At 35.8% G+C, this 24939-nt stretch overlaps 1 protein-coding gene across 4 annotated transcripts in view; it reads right to left on the bottom strand.

Moving 5' to 3' along the window:
• Positions 1–24939, bottom strand: part of PCDH11X (protocadherin 11 X-linked) — an 868063-nt gene that overhangs the window by 153657 nt on the left and 689467 nt on the right. The window contains exon 7 of one of the 4 annotated variants that reach the window (XM_081567463.1): positions 21302–21325. The exons of the other annotated variants lie outside the window; for them this stretch is intronic. Coding sequence (XP_081423589.1) covers positions 21302–21325 — 24 coding nt within the window. The remainder of the gene's footprint in view (positions 1–21301; positions 21326–24939) is intronic. 4 annotated transcript variants of the gene reach the window in all.

Genomic DNA, 24939 nt, shown 5'->3' on the forward strand with positions numbered 1-24939 from the left:
TTTTAGATTCTTATTTCTAATGGTATAACTTAACTATTAATAGTAGGAAAATAGATTATATTATTTTTAATACTATAACAGATGAAATGTATTCAATAAGTGTAATCACACCTAAAACTGATTCAAGAACTGGTGCCAGTTAACAGTGTGGAGTAAGAAATTCTCAAAATCCTGTCTTCCATGAAAACACTGGTCAAAATATCAGAATCATTTTTTTCAGAACTCTTGAAGCTAACCAAAGTCTAAGCAATCAAGCAAGGGTTTATTCAAGGAAAAAACACACACACAACTGAATCCCTAAAAGAACAGCAAGGTTTGTGTTGTTTTAACTTACACTAGACTCATTCTCAACCTTTTTGCTAGAAAAATACCCTTGAGAAATAGCAGCCCAAATTCAGAATGGAATTGAAACTGTTTGAAAAGCTTCATTCCCAAAGAGCTGCCTTTGTATTACTTAGTTTTAGTCTGGTATAGAGCTCACCCAGTGCTAAAAGTCTTCTCTCAGAGAGCTGTTGTTGAAAATAATTACAGGCAAGTATTTTCACATTTCAGCTTTCTGAGGTGATGGAGTAAACAATAGACTTAACAAAAAGCTTAAAAGAAAAGATGGGGAATGAAATTTCAGCAGGGCCTTGATAAGCCACAATATATTCTTGGGTAACTACAAACACACATAAGTGGGCATGATTACATTTTCAGGAAAAACCTGAGAAAGCCCTCAACTTTTGTCTCTGACTGATATTGAGGCTTGGTAAGAGTAGAAGTAAAGATTAAGGGCCGAGGCATAAAGTGCTTGGCTGAGTACTGAAGGCATGAATGCCAAGAGAGTTCAGTGGGTAAGGAAATCTTTCCAACAAATGCTGCTGGAACAATTTGATTTCCACATATAAAACAAACAAACAAACAAAAAACATGTATTTGGTTCCTTACCTCACACTATATACAAACATTAACTCAAAATTAATCAAAAGCCTAAATGTAAGAACTAAAACTATATATATTTTTTAGAAGAGGACATGGGTACAAATCTTGAAGACCTTGTATAACACATTGGTTTCTTAATGCAATAACCTAAAGCATGAACAAACAAATAAAAAATAGATGAATGAGACTGTCAAAATAACTTTTATACTTCAGAGAACACTATCAAGAAAATAAAAAGACAACTTACAGGATGAAAGGAATTATTTGCAGATATATGGGCTTCCCTGGTGCCTCAGATGGTAAAGAATCTGTCCACAATACAGGAGACCTGGGTTTGATCCCTGGGTTGGGAAGATCCCCTGGAGAAGGGAATGGCTATGCACTCCAGTATTCTTGCCTGGAGAATTCCATGGACAGAGGAGCTACAGTCCATGGGGTTGCAAAGAGTCAGACTTGACTGAGAAACTAACACATATATGTAAATAGAATCCAGAGCATAAAGAACTGCTACAACTCAGTAATTTTTCAAAAATCCAAAAGAAAAATGAAAAGTATTCAAATAAAAGTTTCTCCAAAGAAGATATACAAATGGCTAATAAACCCTTATAAAGTTTCTTAGGATCATTAATCATTAGTTAAATGTAAATCAATGCCAAATGTGAGATAATATTTTACATTCATTACTGTGGTTACTATTTCAAAGACAGATATTGACAAGTGGTGGTAAGGATTTGGAGAAATTGAAACCCGCATAAGTGCTGATGAGATGTTAAATGGTATATTCACTTTGGAAAACATTTGGTAGTTCCTTAAAATACCAAACAAAATACTACCACATGGCCCCCCAGTTATATTCTTTTAAATATACACTGAAGAGAATTGAAAACATGTCCCCACAAAAAGTTATACACAAATATTCATAGCCACATCATTCATAATAGCCAAAAGACTCTGGCTTATACCTCTGCCTCTGAATATTTTGAGAAAATGTTGGAAAATTTTACATAGTTTTATTTCTAGCAACTCCATTTGAAATTTATCTTTATATTATCCTAAAAACAAGGTCACAGTATATCAAATCTTCATACAAAAATACCAAGAAAACTAATATTAAAATCTTAATTTCATCTATTTATGAATAAACTACTCTACCTCTTCCCTCTATCTAGGGCTTCACAGATGCCCAGATGGCACTAATGGTAAAGAACCCGTTTGCCAATGCAGGAGACATAAGAGATGCAGGTTCGATCTCTGGAGAAGGAAATGGAAACCCATTCCAGTATTCTTGCCTGGAGAATTCCATGAACAGAGGAGCCTGGCGGGCTATGGTCCATAGGGTCACAAAGAGTCAGACACGACTGAAGCAACTTAACGTGCACTCCTTCTAACTTCCATCTATAACTATAACTACACTACTGATTTTCTCCTAGGTCATCCCTTGCCTATTGGAGAGATATTAGAGGATGAAAGAAGGCAATTAGTGTAGTGCCTGGCATGTATCAGGTACTCAGCAAAGATTGTTGAATAAAAGAAGCAAAGGAAAAGATCTGTCAAAAGGCCTGTGAAGGGCAATGTTGGAAGGAAAAAGCAGACCTGCTTTGAAGAAACTCTACCCTCAAGATACATTAGCAAGAGTGGAACAGTAAGGCTACTACTTGTTTTAAAATAACCCATTGTTTGAAAGTGACAGATTTCATCTATTGCTGCTTTGAAATGTGAACAGTGAGCAATGTTTTACATCTGCTTATTAAAATTTGGTGATTATTATTTTCATTATCATCTAAATCAACATTTTAAGAAATAGAATCAATTCAGTTCAGTTCAGTTCAGTCACACACTCATGTCTGACTCTTTGTGACCCTGTGGACTGCAGCATGCCAGGCTTCCCTGTCCATCACCAACTCCCAGAGCTTGCTCAAACTCATGTCCGTAGAGTCGGTGATGCCATCCAACCATCTCACCATCTGTCATCCCCTTCTCCTCCTGCCTTCAGTCTTTCCTAGCATCAGGGTCTTTTCTAATGAATTAGTTCTTTGCATCAGGTAGTCAAAGTACTGGGGCTTCAGCTTCAACGTCAGTCCTTCCAAGGAATATTCAGGACTGATTTCCTTAGGATTAACTGGTTGGATCTCCTTGCAGTCCAAGGGCATCCCAAGAGTCTTCTCTAACACCACAGTTCAAAAGCATCAATTCTTTGGCCCTCAGCTTTCCTTATGGTCCCTCTAACTCTCACATCCATATGTGACTACTGGAATAGAATAGCTATTACCTAAAAAATAGAATAGCTATTACTTAATGCCATATATTCTGCAATCATCCTTTCTTTCAAGAACTATGTCTAAATATATGACAGCAAAATAACTGTAGAATTGAAACTTTAGGTAAAGCTAACCAGAAGTAACTTCAATTTCCATAGCACACCATGAGATACAATATTAGCATTTCAACTCAAGTAAATGTTTCTATCAGAAATGTTTGGAACTAGTTTTGCCACAAATTATACAAAAGGCCTATTGTTTTGATTAGTTAATATTCACATACTTTCTCCTGAACTGTATGGCCCCAGGTTTACAGTTATATTTTTGACCTACTATAGTTTTCTTGGATCTGTATTTTGGCGTGATGATCTTTGTCTAAATATTTTGCCAAATTTCCCAGCACAATTTGATAATTCACACCTTTATCTCTGGCTTTATTTTTAAATCAAATATTAAATTCAGGTATGCATTCAGTTCAGTTCAGTCACTCAGTCGTGTCTGACTCTTTGTGACCCCATGAATCGCAGCACACGAGGCCTCCCTGTCCATCACCAGCTCCCAGAGTCCACCCAAACCCATGTTCATCGAGTCGTTGATGCCATCCAACCATCTCATCTTCTCTAGTCTACTTCTCTTCCTGCCCTCAATCTTTCCCAGCATCAGAGTCTTTTCAAATGAGTTACCTCTTCGCATTAGGTGGCCAAAGTATTGGAGTTTCAGCTTCAACATCAGTCCTTCCAGTGAACAACCAGGACTGATCTCCTTTAGAATGGACTGGTTGGATCTTCTTGCAGTACAGGGGACTCTCAAGAGTCTTCTCCAGCACCATAGTTTAAAAGCATCAATTCTTTGGCACTCAGCCTTCTTTATAGTCCAGCTCTCACATCCATACATGACCACTGGAAAAACCATAGCCTTGACTAGATGGACCTTTTTTGGCAAAGTAATGTCTCTGCTTTTTAATATGCTGTCTAGGTTGGTCATAACTTTCCTTCCAAGGAGTAAGTGTCTTTTAATTTAATTTCTGCAGTCACAATCTGCAGTGATTTTGGAGCCCAGAAAAATAAAGTCTGACACTGTTTCCACTGTTTCCCCATCTATTTGCCATGAAGTGATGGGACCGGATGCCATGATCTTAGTTTTCTAAATGTCGAGCTTTAAGCCAACTTTTTCACTCTTCTCCTTCACTTTCATCAAGAGGCTCTTTAGTTCTTCTTCACTTTCTGCCTTAAGGGTGGTGTTATCTGTATATATGAGGTTATTGATATTTCTCCCAGAAATCTTGATTCCAGCTTGTGCTTCCTCCAGCCCAGCATTTCTCATGATGTGTTCTGCATATAAGTTAAATTAGCAGGGTGACAATATACAGCCTTGACATACTCCTTTTCCTATTTGGAACCAGTCTGTTGTTCCATGTCCAGTTCTAACTGTTGCTTCCTTACCTGCATACAGGTTTCTCAAAAGGCAGGTCAGGTGATCTGGTATGCCCATCTCTTTCAGAATTTTCCACAGTTTATTGTGATCCATACAGTCAAAGGCTTTGGCATAGTCAATAAAGCAGAGATAGATGTTTTTCTGGAACTCTCTAGCTTTTTCAATGATCCAGCAGAGTTAGCAATTTGATCTCTCATTCCTCTCCCTTTTCTAAAACCAGCTTGAACATCTGGAAGTTCACGGTTCACGTATTGCTGAAGCCTGGCTTGGAGAATTTTAAGCATTACTTTACTAGTGTGTGGGATGAGTGCATTACGGGCAGTTTATTTTCTATTTTACCAAACTGATCTATCAATTTTTACACATTTACCTTCTTGCGTTTAGTTAAACGTTTATATATTCAGACAGTTGCTGATAAAAATCTTTCCCCTCACTTTTTTAATTTTTGTATTAATCTTTGCATTTTAAATACATTAGAAAAATCTTAAGAAGCCCAAAGTCGATATATTTGGAGAAAATGTAATATGAGTTTTCTAAATTTCCCTATTTCTTTCCTTTTATGTTTAGGATATTATTGCATTTGGAGAATAGCAACAAATATATACAGCAAATGAAATACAATTTTTGTTAATCTGGTGTAAATTCAAACTGTGTAAATCCTTCAACATTCAATTTCCCCAAAACACAAACTGTTAAAATTTTATAAACCTCACTTGAATTCTAAATAATAGGTAAATATTACAATCCATATATTTACCAATAAACAAATATATAATTAGATACAATTATAGTTAAGAATATAAAACATTTATTTATTTACTTAAATGTTGTCTTACTAAAAGAGCATTCAATTTCATCATTTTATAGGGTGGTTTTTTGATTTTGGTTTGGTGATATTTTGGACCAATGATAAGTGATTATCAAGTAAAGAAATTAATGCTTTAAATTGTCTCTGACAAAAATTGCTATTTAGAATCAATTTTTTATCTGGTTAGTCTAGGAAATTAACTCTTTGAGCAGGAGCACTATGAAAACCACATGCCGGCATCTATTATATAAATATTTTAGATTTAAGAGATTACAGGGAGAACGCCAGAGAATTGATGCCTTCAAACTGTGGTCCTGGAGAAGACTCCTGAAAGTCCCTTGGCCAGCAAGGAGATCAAACCAGTCAATCTTCAGGGAGATGAATCCTGAATATTTACTGGAAGGACTAATGCTGAAGCTGAAGCTTCAGTATTTTGGTCATCTGATGCAAACAGACGACTCACTGTAAAATTCCCTGATGCTGGGAAAGATTGAGGGCAGAGGAAGAACAGGGCGTCAGAAGATGAGATGGCTGGATGGCATCACCGATGCAATGAACATGAATTTGGGCAAACTCTGGGAGATGGTGAGGGGCAAGGAGGCCTATCATGCTACAGTCCATGGGGTCTCAAAGAGTTGGACATGACTGGGTGACTGAACACAAACAACAAAATTTATTATTTAATATTCTTAGAAATGCACATTAACACAGTAAATTATATTACTAATCTTTTAAAATTGAAGTACCACATTTTATATGAACTGGAAGACAGAAACTTTCAGGCTTCTGGTTCCAGTTTTGGTAGTGATACATACCGATCATTATAAAACTCTATACAATACACATTTTAAAGCCATCCATCCCTGTGTAGCCTCAAGATTAACAAGGGCCAATCAGTGTTCTCTACCGAGGACTTCTCTTGTAAACTACTCAAGAATTTCAAGAAGAGCAAATTGCAATGAATTTTGGTTCTTAAGAGTCTCAAACATATGGCACAAGTCTACAATTGGAAGTATTGACTTTGACCTATGCAGTCCTTCGCTGTTTCACATTGAAGATTTTTTTTCATCCCCATGGCATCAAAAATCAACAAGAGTACCTTTCCCAAATGTTATCATTTTTTCTTTGAACTTTGGCCAGCCACGGGGAAAATGTTCTCAGATGAGCAAGCATAAATTCAAGGGTTTCAAGAGTGTTTTTGTTTGTTTTTGTTCTAGGTATAATATCAAACCAGTGTATAACAAGGCCCATTTTTTTTTCCTCTGCAGACCAATCGTGAAACCTTAGTCTCTGAAAGAGATCTAAAGCCCTTTTGATATATTATCCATTAGCCACACACAACTACTGAGCACATAAAATTTGGCTAGTTAGAATTGAGATGTGCTATACATGTAAAATGCATGCCAGATTTCAAGACTTACTATGAAAAAAAGTGTAAATTATCTCACTGAAAAAATTTTATTGATTACTTGTTGGAATAATGATAGTTTTCATATATTGGATTAAATAAAATGTACTGCTAAAATAAATTTCAGGGGACAGTCCTAAGATGGTGGAGGAATAGGACGGGGAGACCACTTTCTCCCCCACAAATTTATCAAAAGAATATTTGAACACTGAGCAAATTCCACAAAACAACTTCTGAATGCTGGCAGAGGACATCAGGCATCCAGAAAGACAGCCCATTGTATTTGAAAGGAGGTAAGACAAAATATAGAAGATAAAAAAAGAGACAAAAGAGTTAGGGACGGAGATCCGTACCGAGGAGGGAGTCATAAAAGGGGAGAAGTTTCCAAACACCAGGAAACCCTCTTATCGGCGGGTCAGTGGGGAGTTTTGGATTCTCAGAGGGCAACATAACTGGGAGGAAAAATAAATAAATAATAAAACCCACAGATTGCGTGCCTAATGGCAATTCCCAGTGGATAAGTAGCCCAGACTTTCGCATCTGCCACCAGCAAGTGGGGGCTGAACAGGGAGGCATGGGACACATTGCTTAGGGTAAGAACCAGGCATGAATGCCCTGAGGGCCATCTGAGGGAGCTAATGTGAGAAAAACCAAAAAACAGAATAAGACGAAACACTCCAAGACACATATTAATCAAATTAACTAAGATCAAACACAAAGAACAAATATTAAAAACAACAAGGGAAAAAAAACAAATAACACACAAGGGGATCCCCATAAGGATAGCAGCTGATCTTTCCATATAAATTCTTCAGGCCAGAAGGGAATGGCAGGACATACTTAAAGTGATGAAAGAGAAAAAATGACAACCCAGATTACTGTACCCAGCAAAGACCTCATTCAAATATGAAGGACAAATCAAAAGCTTACAGACAAGCAAAAGCTGAGAGAATTCAGCACCTCCAAACCAGCTCTTTAACAAATGCTAAAGGATCTTCTCTAGACAGGAAACACAGAAAGGGTGTATAAACCCAAACCCAAAACAACAAAGTAAATGGCAATGGGATCATTCTTATCAATAATTATCTAAAATGTAAATGGGTTGAATGCCTCAACCAAAAGACAAAGCCTGGATGAATGGACACAAAAACAAGACCTCTATATATTCTGTCTACAAGAGACCCACCTCTCAAAACAAGGGAAACATACAGACTGAAAGTGAAGGGCTAGAAAAAGATATTTCACACAAATGGAGACCAAAAGAAAGCAGGAGTAGCAATACTCATATCAGATAAAATAGACTTTAATACAAAGGCTGTGAAAAGAGACAAAGACAGACACTACATAATGATCAAAGGATCAATCCAAGAAAAAGATATAACAATTATAAATATATATGCACTCAACATATGTAAGGCAAATGCTAACAAGTATGAAAGGGGAAATTGACAATAACACAATAGTAGTGGGAGACTTTAATACCTTACTCCCACCTAAGGATAGATCAACTAAACACAAAATTAGCATGAAAACACAAACATTAAATGATGCAATGCACCAGTTAGACATAGTTGATATCTATAAACATTTCACCGCAAAACAATGTATTTCACCTTTTTCTCAAGTGCACAAGGAACTTTCTCCAAGATAGATCATATCCTGGCCCATAAATCTAGCCTTGGTACATTCAAAAACAATGAAATAATCCCAAGCACCTTTTCTGACCACAATGCAGTAAGAATAGATGTCAATCACAGGAAAAAAAAAATATTAAAAATTCCAACATATGGAGGCTAAACAACACACTTCTGAATAACCAACAAATCACAGAAAAAATCAAAAAACAAATCAAAATATGCATAGAAACGAATGAAAATGAAAACACAACAACCCCAAACCTATAGGACACTGTAAAAGCAGTGCTAAGGGGAAGGTTCCTTAGCAATAAAACCCTACCACAAGAAGCAAGAAAAAAGTCAAATAAACAACCTAACTCTACAGCTAAAGAAACCAGAAAAGGAATAAATGAAGAGCCCCAGGGTTACTAGAAGGAAAGAAATCTTAAAAATTAAGGAAGAAATAAATGAAAAAGAAACAAATGAGACCATAGCAAAAATCAACAAAGGTAAAAGCTGGTTCTTTGGGAATATAAATAAAATTGACAGATCATTACCCAGAGTCATCAAGAATCAACGGGAGAAGAATCAAATCAACAAAATTAGAAATGAAATTGGAGAAATCACAACAGACCGCACAGAAATAGAAAGGATCATAAGGGACTACTACCAGCAACTATAGGCCAATAAAATGGACAACTTGGGAGAAATAGACAAATCCTTAGAAAATTATAACTTTCCAAAATTGAACTGGTAAGAAATAGAAAATCTTAACAGACACATCACAAGCACAGAAATTGAAATTGTAATCAGAAATTTTCCAGCAAACAAAAGCCCAGGACCAGGTGAATTCACAGCTGAATTCTACCAAAAATTTAGAGGAGAGCTAACATTTATCTTACTTAAACTCTTAAAGAAAATTGCAGAGGAAGGTAAACTTCCAAACTCATTCTATGAGGCCACCATCACCCTAATACCAAAACCAGACAAAGATGTCACAAAAAAAGAAAACTACATGCCAATAACACTGATAAACATAGATGCAAAAATCCTTAACAAAATTCTAGCAAACAGAATCCAACAGCAAATCAAAAAGATCATACATCATGACCAAGTGGGCTTTATCCCAGGAATGCAGGGATTCTTCAATATCTACAAATCAATCAATTTAATACTCCACATTAACAACTTGAAAGATAAAAACCACATGATTATCTCAGTAGATACAGAGAAAGCATTTGACAAAATTCACCATCATTTATGATTAAAAGAAAACCCTCAATAAAGCAGGAATTGAAGGAACATACCTCAACATAATAAAAGCTATATATGGCAAAGCCAAAGCAAACATTATCCTCAATGGAGAAAAGTTGAAAGCATTTCCCCTAAAGTCAGGAACAAGACGAGGGTGCCCATTCTCACCACTACAATTCAAGATAGTTTTGGAAGTTTTGCCCACAGCAATCAGGGCAGAAAAAGAAATAAAAGGAATCCAGATTAGGAAAGAAGAAGTAAAACTCTCCCTGTTTCCGATGACATAATCCTCTACAAAGAAAACCTTAAAGACTCCACCAGAAAATGACTAGAGCTAATAAATGAATATAGTAAAGTTGCAGGATATAAAATTAACACAAAGAAATCCCTTGTATTCCTATACACTAACAATGAGAAAACAGAAAGAGAAATTAAGGAAGCAATTCCATCCACCATTGTAACAAAAAGAATTAAATACTTAGGAATATATCTACCTAAAGAAACAACAGACCTATATATAGAAAACTATAAAACACTGGTGAAAGAAATCAAAGAGGAAACAAATAGATGGAGAAATATACCGTGTTCATGGATTGGAAGAATCAATATAGTGAAAATGAGTCTACTACCCAAAGCAATCTATAGATTCAATGCAAACCCTATCAAGCTTTCAACGGTACTATTCACAGAACTAGAAGAAATAATTTCACAATTTCTATGGAAATACAGGTAACCTAGAATAGCCAAAGCAATCTTGAGAAAAAAGAATGGCACTGGAGGAATCAACCTGCCTAACTTCAGGCTATATTACAAAGTTCCAGTCATCAAGACAGTATTGTACTGGTCAAAAGACAGAAGTATAGATCAATGGAAAAAAATAGAAAGCCCAGTGATAAATCCACACACCTATGCACACCTTATCTTTGACAAAGGAGGCAAGAACATACAATGGAGAAAAGACAAACTCTTTAACAGGTGGTGCTGGGAAAACTGGCCAACCACTTGTAAAAGAATGAGACTAGAACAGTTTCTAACACCATACACAAAAATAAACTCAAAATGGATTAAAGATCTAAATCTAAGACCAGAAACTATAAAACTCTTAGAGGAAAACATAGGCAAAACACTCTCTGACATAAATCACAGCATAAACCTCTATGACCCACCTCCCAGAGTAATGGAAATAAAAGAAAAAATAAACAAATGGGACCTAATTAAACTCAAAGCTTTTGCACAACGAAGGAAACTATATCAGCAAGGTGAAAAGACAGCCTTCAGAATGGGAGAAAATAATAGCAAACGAAGCAACGGACAAACAATTAATCTCAAAAATATACAAGCGACTCTTGTAGCTCAATTCCAGAAAAATAAACGACCCAATCAAAAAATGGGCCAAAGACATAAAAAGACATTTCTTCAAAGAAGACATACAAATGGCTAACAAGCACATGAAAAGATGCTCAAAATCACTCATCATCAGAGAAATGCAAAGCAAAACCACGATGAAGTACCATCGCTCACCAGTCAGAATGGATGTTTTCCAAAAATCTGCAAACAATAAATTCTCGAGAGGGTGTGGAGAAAAGGGAACCCTCTTACACTGTTGGTGGGAATGCAAACTAGTACAGCCACTGTGGAGAACAGTGTGGAGATTCCTTAAAAAGCTGGAAATAGAACTGCCGTATGACCCAGAAATCCCACTGCTGGGCATACACACCGAGGAAACCAGAATTGAAAGAGACACATGTACTCCTATGTTCATCACAGCACTGTTTATAATAGCCAGGACATGGAAGCAAGCTCAGTGTCCATCAGCAGACGAATGGATAAGAAAGCTGTGGTACAAATACACAATGGAATATTACTCAGCCATTAAAAAGAATACATTTGAATCAGTTCTAATGAGGTGGGTGAATCTGGAACCTATTATACAGAGTGAAGTAAGTCAGCAAGGAAAACACCAATACAGTATATTAAGCATGTATATGGAATTTATAAAGATGATAACAATGACCCTATACGTGAGACAGCAAAAAGACACAGATTTATAGAACATTTTTTTGGACTCTGTGGGAGAAGGCGAGGGTGGGATGATCTGAGAAAACAGCACGGAAATATGTATGTTATCATATGTGAAACAGATAGCCAGTCCAAGTTTGATGCATGAGACAGGATGCTCAGGGCTGTTGCACTGGGATGACCCAGAGGGAAGGGATGGGAAGGGAGGTAGGAGGGGGAATCGGATGTGGAACATATGTGCAACCTTGGCTGATTCATGTCAATGCATGGCAAAAACCACTACAATAGGGGCCGGGAGCTGAGGGCGGCGGCCGAGAGGGCCGAGGCTGGGCCAGGGCCCGGGGGCCGGCGGTGGCGGCTGAGAGGGGCTAGGCCGGGCCGGGGGCCGGGGGCAGCGGCTGACAGGGCCTAGGCCGGCCGGGAGCCGGGGGCGGCAGCCGAGAGGGGCTAGGCCAGGCCGGGGGCTGGGGCCGGTGGCGGCGGTGGCGGCGGCAAGAGGAATTACCCAAGGCCCAAGGTAAGAGAAACCCAAGTAAGACGGTAAGTGTTGCAAGAGGGCATCAGAGGGCAGACACACTAAAACTAAAACTACAGAAAACTAGCTAATCTGATCACACGGACCACAGCCTTGTCTATCTCAATGAAACTAAGCCATGCCGTGTGGGGTCACCCAAGACGGATGGGTCATGGTGGAGAGGTCTGACAGATTGTGGTCCACTGGAGAAGGGCATAGCAAACCACTTCAGTATTCTTGCCTTGAGAACCCCATGAACAGTATGAAAAGGCAAAAGGATAGAACACTGAAAGATGAACTCCCCAGGTCAGTAGGTGCCTAATATGCTAATGGAGATCAGTGGAGAAATAACTCCAGAAAGAATGATGGGATGGAGCCAAAGCAAAACCGATACCCAACTGTGGATGTGACTGGTGATAGACGCAAAGTCCGATGCTGTAAAGAGCAATATTGCATAGGAACCTGGAATGTTAGGTCCATGAATCAAGGCAAACTGGAAGTGGTCAAACAGGAGATGACAAGAGTGAACGTTGACATTCTAGGAATCAGCGAACTAAGATGTACTGGAATGGGTGAATTTAACTCAGATGACCATTATATCTACTACTGTGGGCAAGAATCCCTTAGAAGAAATGGAGTAGCCATCAAGGTCAACAAAAGAGTCCGAAATGTAGTACTTGGATGCAATCTCAAAAATGACAGAATGATCTCTGTTCGTTTCCAAGGCAAACCATTCAATATCACGGTAATCCAAATCTATGCCCCGACCAGTAACGCCAAAGAAGCTGAAGTTGAACGGTTCTATGAAGACCTACAAGACCTTCTAGCAGTAACACCCAAAAAAGATGTCCTTTTCATTATAGGGGACTGGAATGCAAAAGTAGGAAGTCAAGAAACACCTGGCGTAACAGGCAAGTTTGGCCTTGGAGTACAGAATGAAGCAGGGCAAAGGCTAATAGAGTTTTGCCACGAGAACGCACTGGTAATAGCAAACACCCTATTCCAACAACACAAGAGAAGACTCTACACGCGGACATCACCAGATGGTCAACACCGAAATCAGATTGATTATATTCTTTGCAGCCAAAGATGGAGAAGCTCTATACAGTCAGCAAAAACAAGACTGGGAGCAGACTGTGGCTCGGATCATGAACTGCTAATTGCCAAATTCAGACTTACATTGAAGAAAGTAGGGAAAACCACTAAACCATTCAGGTATGACATAGATCAAATCCCTTATGAGTATACCGTGGAAGTGACAAATAGATTTAAGGGTCTAGACCTGATAGACAGAGTGCCTGATGAACTATGGACAGAGGTTCGTGACATTGCACAGGAGACAGGGATCAAGAAAATCCCCATAGAAAAGAAATACAAAAAAGCAAAATGGCTGTCTGAGGAGGCCTTACAGATTGCTGGGAAGAGAAGAGAAGCGAAAAGCAAAGGAGAAAAGGAAAGATATTCTCATCTGAATGCAGAGTTCCAAAGAATAGCAAGGAGAGATAAGAAAGCCTTCCTCAGCGATCAATGCAAAGAAATAGAGGAAAACAACAGATTGGGAAAGACTATAGAAATCTTCAAGAAAATTAGAGATACCAAAGGAACATTTCATGCAAAGATAGGCTCGATAAAGGACAGAAATAGTATGGACCTAACAAAAGCAGAAGATATTAAGAAGAGGTGGCAAGAATACACAGAAGAACTGCACAAAAAAGATCTTCACGACCCAGATAATCACAATGGTGTGATCACTCACCTAGAGCCAGACATCCTGGAAACTGAAGTCAAGTGGGCCTTAGAAAGCATCACTACGAACAAAGCTAGTGGAGGTGATGGAATTCCAGTTGAGCTATTTCGAATCCTCAAAGGTGATGCTGTGAAAGTGCTGCACTCGATATGCCAGCAAATTTGGAAAACTCAGCAGTGGCCACAGGACTGGAAAAGGTCAGTTTTCATTCCAATCCCAAAGAAAGGCAATGCCAAAGAATGCTCAAACTACCTCACAATTGCACTCATCTCACATGCTAGTAAAGTAATGCTCAAAATTCTCCAAGCCAGGCTTCAGCAATACGTGAACTTCTAGATGTTCAAGCTGGTTTTAGAAAAGGCAGAGGAACCAGAGATCAAATTGCCAATATCCGCTGTATCATCGAAAAAGCAAGAGAGTTCCAGAAAAACATCTATTTCTGCTTTATTGACTATGCCAAAACCTTTGACTGTGTGGATCACAATAAACTGTGGAAAATTCTGAAAGAGATGGGAATACCAGACCATCTGACCTGTCTCTTGAGAAACCTGTATGCAGGTCAGGAAGCAACAGTTAGAACTGGACATGGAACAACAGACTGGTTCCAAATAGGAAAAGGAGTACGTCAAGGCTGTATATTGTCACCCTGCTTATTTAACTTATATGCAGAGTACATCATGAGAAACGCTGGGCTGGAAGAAACACAGGCTGGAATCAAGATTGCCGGGAGAAATATCAATAACCTCAGATATGCAGATGACACCACCCTTATGGCAAAAATTGAAGAAGAACTAAAGAGCCTCCTGATGAAGGTGAAGGAGGAGAGTGAAAAAGTTGGCTTAAAGCTCAACATTCAGAAAACTAAGATCACGGCATCTGGTCCCATCACTCCATGGGAAGTAGATGGGGAAACAGTGGAAACAGTGTCAGACTTGACTTTTTTTGGGCTCCAGAATCACTGCTGATGGTGACTGCAGCCATGAAATTAAAAGACGCTTACTCCTTGGAAGGAAGGTTATGGCCAACCTAGATAGCATGTTTAAAAGCAGAGACATTACTTTGCCAACAAAAGTCCATCTAGTCAAGGCTATGGTTTTTCCAGTGGTCATGTATGGATGTGCGAGTTAGACGGTGAAGAAAGCTGAGCGCCGCAGAATTGATGCTTTTGAACTGTGGTGTTGGAGAAGACTCTTGAGAGTCCCTTGGACTGCAAGGAGATCCAATCATTCCATCCTAAAAGAGATCAATCCTGGGTGTTCATTGGAAGGTCTGATGTTGAAGCTGAAGCTCCAATACTTTGGCCACCTCATGCGAAGGGTTGACTCATTGTAAAAGACCCTAATGCTGGGTAGGATTGGGGGCGGGAGGAGAAGGGGACGACAGAGGATGAGATGGTTGGATGGCATCACCGACTCGTTGAACATGGGTTTGGGTAGACTCCGGGAGTTGTTGATGGACAGAGAGGCCTGGCGTGCTGCAATTCATGGGGTTGCAGAGAGTCAGACACGACTGAGCGACTGAACTGAACTGAGCCTCCAATTAAAGTAAATAAGTTTAAAGAAAAATTACCTAATCAGAAAGTTGCCTTTTCAACAGTCTATTGTTGTGTGTTTCAATAAAAATATTCTACCTTATAGTAGACACAGTTTCTGATATAACATCTGCAAATGAAAAGAATATAATATTTTATCATTTTAATGTGTCAAATAGTATCAATTTCAAGAGAATGTAAGGGAAGAATGATGCATATTAAAATTATGCTTTATAAAACCAAGGTTACTACTCGTTAGCTGTAGTAGAAATAATGATTATGGCTCATTTAAACATCATTGTTTAATGATTTGCCATGATTTGCTAACAAATGACTGACTAATATGTCACTTAGCAATACTACTTATGTCCCTCATAGATTTTTTTTAAAGGCAGTGGTATAAACCCAGAACATAAAGCTTGAAATATGCATGTTTTTATTCACAAGTTATACATTGTTTCAAAGCTATAGTAATAGTTTTTATCAGAATGACAACACTGGAGTATTGCACCCATTTTCTAAATGTAATACACTGTGTAGCTGCAAAAAGATACCACTTTTTCCTCCATAGTCTACTTTTATGTGACAAATAATATCACATTTGTTTCTTTTTTCCTTATTTAAAAAAAAACACTAAAAAACAAAACAATTTTATCATAAGACATGATTCTTAAGTACTATGTGTCAATGTATAATATATAATATGGTGAAATGTAACCAAGATGGTATGGTCACTCTCCTAGAGCCAGACATCAGGGAGAGTGAACTCAAGTGAGTCTTAGGAAACATTACTATGAACAAAGCTAGTGGAGGTGACAGAATTCATGCTGAGCTATTTAAAATCCTAAAAGATGATGCTGTTAAAGTGCTAAACTCAATATGCCAGCAAATTTGGAAAACTCAGTAGTGGCCACAGGACTGGAAAAGGTCAGTTTTCATTCCAATTCCAAAGAAGGGCAATGCCAAAGAATGTTCAAGGTACCATAGAATTGCACTTATTTCACATGCTAGCAAGGTTATGCTCAAAATTCTTCAAGGTAGGCATTAGCAGTATATGAATCGAGACCTTCAAGATATACAAGCTGGGCTTAGAAAAGGCAGGGGAACCAGAGATCAAATTGCCAACATTCTTTGGATCATGGAGAAAGCAAGGCAATTACAGAAAAACATCTGCTTCATTGACTATGCTAAAGCTTTTGACTGTGGAAAATTCTTAAAATGATGGAAGTAACAAATCACCTTACCTATCTCCTGAGGAACCTGTATGCAGATCAAGAAGCAACAGTTAGAATTGGACATAGAACATGACTGGTTCTAAATTGGGAAAGGAGTGCAACAAGGTTATATATTATCACCCTGCTTATTTTACTTATGTGCAGAACATATCATGTGAAAGGCTGAGCTGGATGAATCACAAGCTGTAATCAAGATTGCTAGGAGAAATATCAACAATCTCAGATATGCAAATGAAACCACTCTAATGGCAGAAATTGAAGAGGAAGTAAAAAGGCTCTTGATGAAGGTGAAAGAGGAGAGGGAAAAGCTGGCTTGAAATTAAGTATTCAAAAAACTAAGATCATGGCATCTGGTCCCATCACTTCATAGCAAATAGATGGGGGAAAAGAGGAAGCAGTGACCAATTTTATTTTCTCGGGCTCCAAAATCACTTTGGACAATTACTGCAGCCATGAAATTAAAAGACACTTGTTCCTTGGAAGGAAAGCTATGACAATCATGTGCTGTGCTGTGCTTAGTCTGTCAGTCATGTCCAACTCTTTGTGACCCCATGGACTGTAGCCCACCAGGCTCCTCTGTCCATGGGGATTCTCCAGGCAAGAATACTTGAGTGAGTTGCCATGACCTCCTCCAGGAGATCTTCCCCACCCAGGGATCAAACCCATGTCCCCTGCATTGCAGGATGATTCTTTACCATCTGAGCCATCAAGGAAGCCCGATGACAAATCTAGAAAATCCATTAAAAAGCAGAGACATTATTTTGCCAACAAAGGTCCATATAGTCAAAGCTACAGTTTTGCCATTAGTCGTGTACAGAGGAGAGAGTTGGAACATAAAGAAGACTGAGCATCGAAGAACGGATGCTTTCGAACTGTGGTCTTTGAGAAGACTCTTGAGAATCCCTTGGAATACAAGGAGATCAATCAGTCCTAAAGAAAATCAACCCTGAATATTCAGTGGAAGGACTGATGCTGAAGCTGGAGCTCCAATACTTTGGCTACCTGATGTGAAGAGTCAACTCATTGGAAAAGACCCTGATTCTGGGAAAGATGGAAGGCAAAAGGAGAACGGGGTGGCAGAGAATGAGATAGTTAGATGGGATCACCAACTCAATGGACATGAGTTTGACAAATTCCAGGAGATAGTGGAGGACGGAGGAGCCTGGTGTGCTGCAGTCCATTGAATTGCAATGAGTCAGACATGACTTATCAACTGAACAACAGCAATAACAACAATGGTGGAATTGGCTTGTTATACATGATCTAAAGAAGGCAATTTTACATGGTAAAATATGGAAGTGTTTCTTTAATCTTAATTCTTTTCAAGAATATTGCTCTGTGACATTCTAGAATCTACTATTAGTAATCTAAACAAAACTAACGAAACTTCATGTTGATTTATCCTTTCATATGAGAATTTATGGAGATATTAAATTAACATGAGGTATTTAATATTATGACCTGTGGCATAAATTTTTCATTTGGAAACTTACACAAGCATTTTTATTAACTCCTGGCCATGAAAAAAAAAGATACCTTATGAAAAGACATCAATTTTCTTAATAATTGACAGATGAAAAACTCCATAACTATCATGCATAAGGATGAATTATATCTTATGTTCACAGACTTTTATTAACTAAGTAGGTAGATAAATATAAGTGAGGTGATTCATTTGGCCAAGAGATAATTAATTTTCTCAGTCTCTCTTATAAGTGTCCACCTCAAACCGGCTTTCCCCCCCACACTCCCATCCTTAAACAGTTTCTCCTGAATCAAATTCAACATTTTAAGTCTAATGTAATAAACTCCTAAATTACAGCTGACCCTAGAGTACTAACAATAAATATGGAAACCCAGCTCAGGAACAGATCCCTGAGAGTTATCTGAGGGTCAGAAGGGTAAAAGTTATGTACTAAAACACCAAAAAATATGCCAAAAATCAGCTTGGATAACTGAACAAATGACTACAAGGAGACAAATCAGTTGACACTCTTGCTCAAACCTTAGCCTTCGGTGAAAACAGAAAATATAATTGATATAGCTGAAACTCTCACTGTTACTTTAAAACATGTCCCTAAAGACAGAAAGTACACTTGCCAGATAATTCAATGAAAGGTATTAATTTGTATATTTATTAATGTTGCCTTTTCTCAGAAGTAGGTACAAAAGAATTTGCTCTCAATGGATTGACAAGTATATATTTGCAGTTTCTTCTTTGGGGACAAGTAAAGAACACCAGAATTCAATGTAATTCTCTTACTGCTAAGAATTTGCATATATATATCTAATTTACTATGAGGTAAAAAGCTTATATATTTTTGTATTTAAGAAAAAAAACCTCAGTATTATCCCTGGTAATCAGTCAGCCTTCAATAGAAAAGTTAATTGAATGAAATAATCTTAGTTTTAGAAATTTATAATTAGAGTCACAGAGGGCTATTTTCTCATATGTTATTATAACATTTAATTGCATATGCCTAAGAAATTTCATTATGTGAGTGAAATAATAGCAAGTCTACTCAAGTGAGCTGATGATGGAAAGTGGACATACAAAATATGGTATGAAAATTATCATAAAACATAACTGCAAATGGTACTATGGTCTTTCAGTGCAGCTTGGTGGCAGAGCCAAGTTGCTATATGAATATACCTAATAAATATCAGTCAATTAGAGCACAATTTAAAATATGAGTTTAATTGTAATGATAATTACTCATTAGTGTATTGATGAAAGTTCAATCATCTAAGTAATAGTAGTGTTTCATACAGATAGAGTGCTTTTTAAAAAATATCAAATGAATTTCTATATTATTTAACCTTTCTTTGTTCCAGTTTCTACCTCTGCAAAAATGGATAAAATGGTAGAACTTACACATAGAAGTGGTGTATTAAGATAAAAACTTTTGTAGATTATTAGGGACAGTGTATAGAACTGTACACACTCAAATACTGTTTTATAAAGTTATTATTATTATGTTGTTTTGTTGTCATGTTTCAGCAGCACGACTTCTCATGAGGCTTAAGCATAATTATGATTACTACATTTTTTTTTAATGAGGGAAAGAGGAAAATGAAGACTCTGAGTTCAAGTGACTTGGCCAAGTGTATGCATCTAGTCAGGTGCAGAACTATCATTAGAACTCAAGATGTGCTGTCTCACATTCAAACACTCTTTCTGCTATGCCTCTGAATAGTTATGATCAAAACACCTTGACTTTACATCAAAACCACAAATGCATTTCCATGACTATCATATAGATGTAGTTGCTAAACAGTATCTATCATAGGATATCTAAAAACTAATGAGGCAGAAAGAGAAAAAAAATGAAAAATACATGCAATGCATCCACTTTCACTTGAATAACACATGTAAATGCTGAACACTCAAGACTTCCATGGGGAATAAATTTAGAATGAAATTCTTCAAGCTAGATGATAGTCAAAAATTTATCATGGATATTAGAACTAAATATATTTGGTTGGCCAAAATGTTCATTTGAGTTCTTCCGTAACATCATATGGAAAAGCCTGAATGAACTTTTTGGCCAATCCAATATAAGTTCATGAGAACTACGCCAAAGTAACATTGAAAAAAATTTAAAACACCAAAAAAATAATAACACACGCTGTTATTTTTGATGATAGTTGTTAAAATTAAAGAATAAGGGGGAAGCTCTTTACATTATAATTTGAATTTTTATGATGAATTTTAGAAAAATTTATTCTCAGTACTATTTCCGCTTGGTCAAAATATCAATGGACTATAAACTATAGTTTAAAATAAAGTGCATGAAGTGAAATGAATTACCATCTTAAACAGTAAAATGAAACAATATAATAGATCCATCCTGAATTATGAAGTACATAAAGAAATGAGTGCATATACACAGACAAAGAGAATATATTTGGAACATACAAAATATCTTTCAGTGTTTAAAAATTTTATCAGCACAATAAAATTATATATATTTTAACTGATTGCTTAAACTCCATATTTAAAGATATTTGTTTTTTGCTGACCGTACCTTAAAGTAACATAAATTCGTGTGTTTAATTCAGCAAAGAAAATGCATATTATTTACAAGCTCACAAAGACTGTTATCTTGGATTATTTTGTTAGGCATATATACAACATATATGGTTTACAGATCCTTTTGAATGAAAATATAGAAAAGTGGAATTATATTGTTAATATATCCTCAGACAAAATCCTGAATATGCTTACATTGTCAGAGGGGAAATTAATAATTAAATTCATAGGTAATTTGAAAGTAACTACTGTAAGTCAAATAAATGTCTATAGGGTCACGTTAACATCTAAAAGTTAATTATACACAACTTGGAAAAAGTATTCAGTGATATAAGACATACAACTGATTGAATACCTTTCCTAGATATCGTTTCACTTAAAAATAATAAAAATGTGTTTGAAGCAAACAGTTGAAATTGCAAACTTTTATGAGAAATGAAAAGGCAGAAGTTCTTAAAACAAATTTGTTTTAAAATGAAACATACACCATGATTATGATTTGTCTTGATTTTTACTGTACCTTTCTTTAGTCCAGGAATGAAAGCTAAAAAGAGAGTTTAGCAAAGTTAAATAGAAATAAATGCATTCTTTTATTCCCAATACATTATATTAACTAAATATAAAATTGCAATATATTGCAATATATTTTCAGCTTCATTTTGCAGATAATGTGATGACTGAAATATATAAGGTGGAATACCGATAAATCATAAAATATCTGTCTCCTGTAGTATGTTTTTCTAAAATCTGACCAAGCCTATGCTATATGCTGGCCTCTTGGGAATTAATGATTGATTCTTCCCCTAGAGGCAATGTATTGTTGAACTTAACATTTTGCAAGAACTCAGAAGATTTTCTAGTTTCATTGCCTATAATAACAAAGCATAGCCCTCTATTTAAAAGTCATTTTTTTTTCTCATGGAAACTCCGACAGGAAAATTATTGACTTTTTAGTGAAAATATTGACTCCACAGGTTGCTTTTCCTCCAAATCTGATGTGGAAAATATGAAGGAAAAAAAACAAAAAATCAACAGACACTAACATTAGATGACCCAACAGAAGCATTTATCTTGGTTAAGACACTTTTTCTATAATACAGCTATTTTCTCTACTAAAATTTCATTTATTTCTCACAAGTAGAAATGGGGAATTCAAGATCATTATATCAATACTTGTCATCCAGATAAATTCTGATTGCATTTTTAAGTGACTTCCTTCAAACACTGTGAGATCATGCTTGATCAAAGAGAAATAGCATAGTCTATTTTTAAACAAAATAATTATATATTTATAGACACTTTGATATGTGTTGATTTGAACAAAACCACTACAATATTGTAAAGTAATTAGCCTCCAATTAAAATGAATAAAAAAATAAAGCTAATAGTAAAAATGATTTTTAATACATTCAATAACATGAATCTAAAACAAAAACTTTTAAATATTTTGAACATGTTTAAAACTCAATTTTGAATAAAATTTGAATATTATAAAATTAAAGATGTATGAAATAGAGAGAAGGGATAGATCAGAGACAGAAAAATAGACGTGGAAGTAATGTTTCTATGTAATAATATGGACTAGAGAGAATTGCACAACATTTTAAGTTGTGCATATATAAGTTGTGCATTTTAAGTTGACATATATATGGCACATTTATTTTTCATCATAAGTTATTTAATCTGTAAGCAATGTAGTTGAATGGTAGTACAAGCTGAAACAGAGAACAAAAAATATAGCAGTGTTTTCACAAGACACTTTAGGTAGGATTGATCTTCTAAATAATATTCCCCAACCCTGCACTATCCAAATAATAGTTCTAGTTCAATTATAAGTCTCTCTCTCTCCCTCTCTCTCTCACACACAAAATGTTTTAATTTATTATTGGAATTAATAATCAATTCCTGTAATATATTTTTTAAAAATTCCTATAATATTTAAATGTAGAGTTTTAAATGCACTGGAGAGATAAAGAAAGGCTGCCTTAAGCAGAGAAGTAATAAAGTGCTTGCTTTCATTTTTAAGACTGCAATTTAAATGTGGTCCAGAACTTAGTTATTAAAATCCTTTCCAATTTGATAACTGAAAAGGTCAGAAAAAAGTTAATGTGCTTGGTCTAGACTTAGAATTTCTAAGGGTAAGGAGGTACAAATAAAAGAAGCAAAACAAGTGACATGACAACAATGAAAAAGAAAACAAACACATTTTTAAAACCTATCCCAGGAGACATTTAGCTCCCAAGCTGAAAAGTGAAAATTGGTTTATAAACCAGGAAAATCAAATATAGATCAATTTTCCTTTAAATTCAGGCCAATAAGCAGATTCTGAATAAAATTTTCAGGACCAACTCTGAAAAGACACTTTAATTCCTCACACAAAAAATAGTCAAAAAAGGAAACATTTTCTCCCTCTAAAGCAGTATAAGTACTCAGATGCTAACACAGAAATTAATAGATACATTCATTATAATTATGAAGATTCTTACACAGAATAAAGTCCACTCCAAATGCATCTTTAAAATTCAATCGCTTCTAAATGTTTAAACGGTTTATCATTGATATTTTTGAAATATTCATATTGATTGAGATTTTTGAAAGATCAAAATATAAGCATAGTCCTTATCATTTGAGATACTAGACTCAATGTGAATCACTATGACTGAAACGAATATTTTTGTTAATCCATCCAAAGTTATATTATGAATGATTCTATCATTTATGTCACTTAAAATTAAATTTTACTAATAAATAAAATGAATATATCTAACAAGTTAAATTTGCTTTCACCAAGAAAATTATTCTCAGGTTATGAAATATTATGCAATATATTTAATAATAAATGTATTGATTTATTAATAAATGTATTAATAAATGTAAATGCATTCTAAGTATCATTATTTTTACTTACACAAATGCAATAATCACATAAAAATTTAAGGTTGTGTATGTGCTTACTTTGAAATATACTTAAGTTTTTAATATTATTTTCTAAATTATTACTAGAAGAAATATCTTAATTAGTTAAGTAATATAAATAAATAATTAATAAACAATAAGCAATTACTAGGATTCTTGTACTACAAAGTTCAAATTAAGGAAACATGCATTTCATAGTAAAAATTGTAGCTCCTACTTGTCACATAAAAATTACAAAAATTTATCATGAAAACAATACTAAAACATATTGTAGTACTCTATACAATCATATTTTAATAGTTCCTTCAAAATACTAACACAAATGTTTAAATACCCAATACGCTCTAGACACGTCTAGCTAAATTTGAAAAAAATATTGATAAATAGATACTGCTTGAATAGCTAAAATGTCAACAGAGCTCGCCACAAAACTGATGGTGTTGGCTTAATGTTTGTTGATCAAGTATCAAGCACCAATCTATAACTGCCATTTACTTCAACAAAGCAGTAGTAATTGCAGTTGTTTTATCATGTATAATTTTTTAAGTCACAAAATAAAGCTACTTTATGGAAATCTTAAAAGTTCATTCATTTGGAGGTAATCAGATATCTGCCACTATAGTCAACTGAAAGATAATGTTTTCTATAAGTATTAAACATTTATTTGTTTGATGCATTACTATGTCTCAGTACATTACAGTGTTTATTATGCCTCCTAATATAGAGAAAAATCTGATATATCAAGATTCAATTCATCTAAAATCTAATATATAACATATATTACAAGTTATTATGGAATAACTTTTGCGAACAAGTTCCTCATATATATTCTTATGCCAAGCCACATGGGAATTTGTACTGAAGGTCACAGAATAGAGTAGAATCAGTATATATATATAACGTACTTGAAGATTGTAATGCCAAATTAATGGGCCAATATCTAGTTTTATTTGAATAATGCTAATATTAAAGCATTCTACAAGATGTGCCAAAAAGATCCAATTCTTCTTGATATATAATTCAAATCTCCTCAGTGCATCTCTTGTTGATTGCAAAACTAATAAGCTACACCATTACTGTACTTATGTCAACATTCAGAAAACTAAGATGATGACATCTGGTACCATCACTTCATGGGAAATAGATGGGGAAACAGTGGAAACAGTGGCTGACTTTATTTTTCTGGGCTCCAAAATCACTGCTGCTGGTGATTGCAGCCATGAAATTAAAAGACGCTTGCTC

Source organism: Giraffa tippelskirchi, chromosome X, assembly GCF_054371585.1.
Source record: "Giraffa tippelskirchi isolate mGirTip1 chromosome X, T2T-mGirTip1v1.2.pri, whole genome shotgun sequence".
In the NCBI taxonomy this organism is placed as follows: Eukaryota; Metazoa; Chordata; class Mammalia; order Artiodactyla; family Giraffidae; genus Giraffa; species Giraffa tippelskirchi.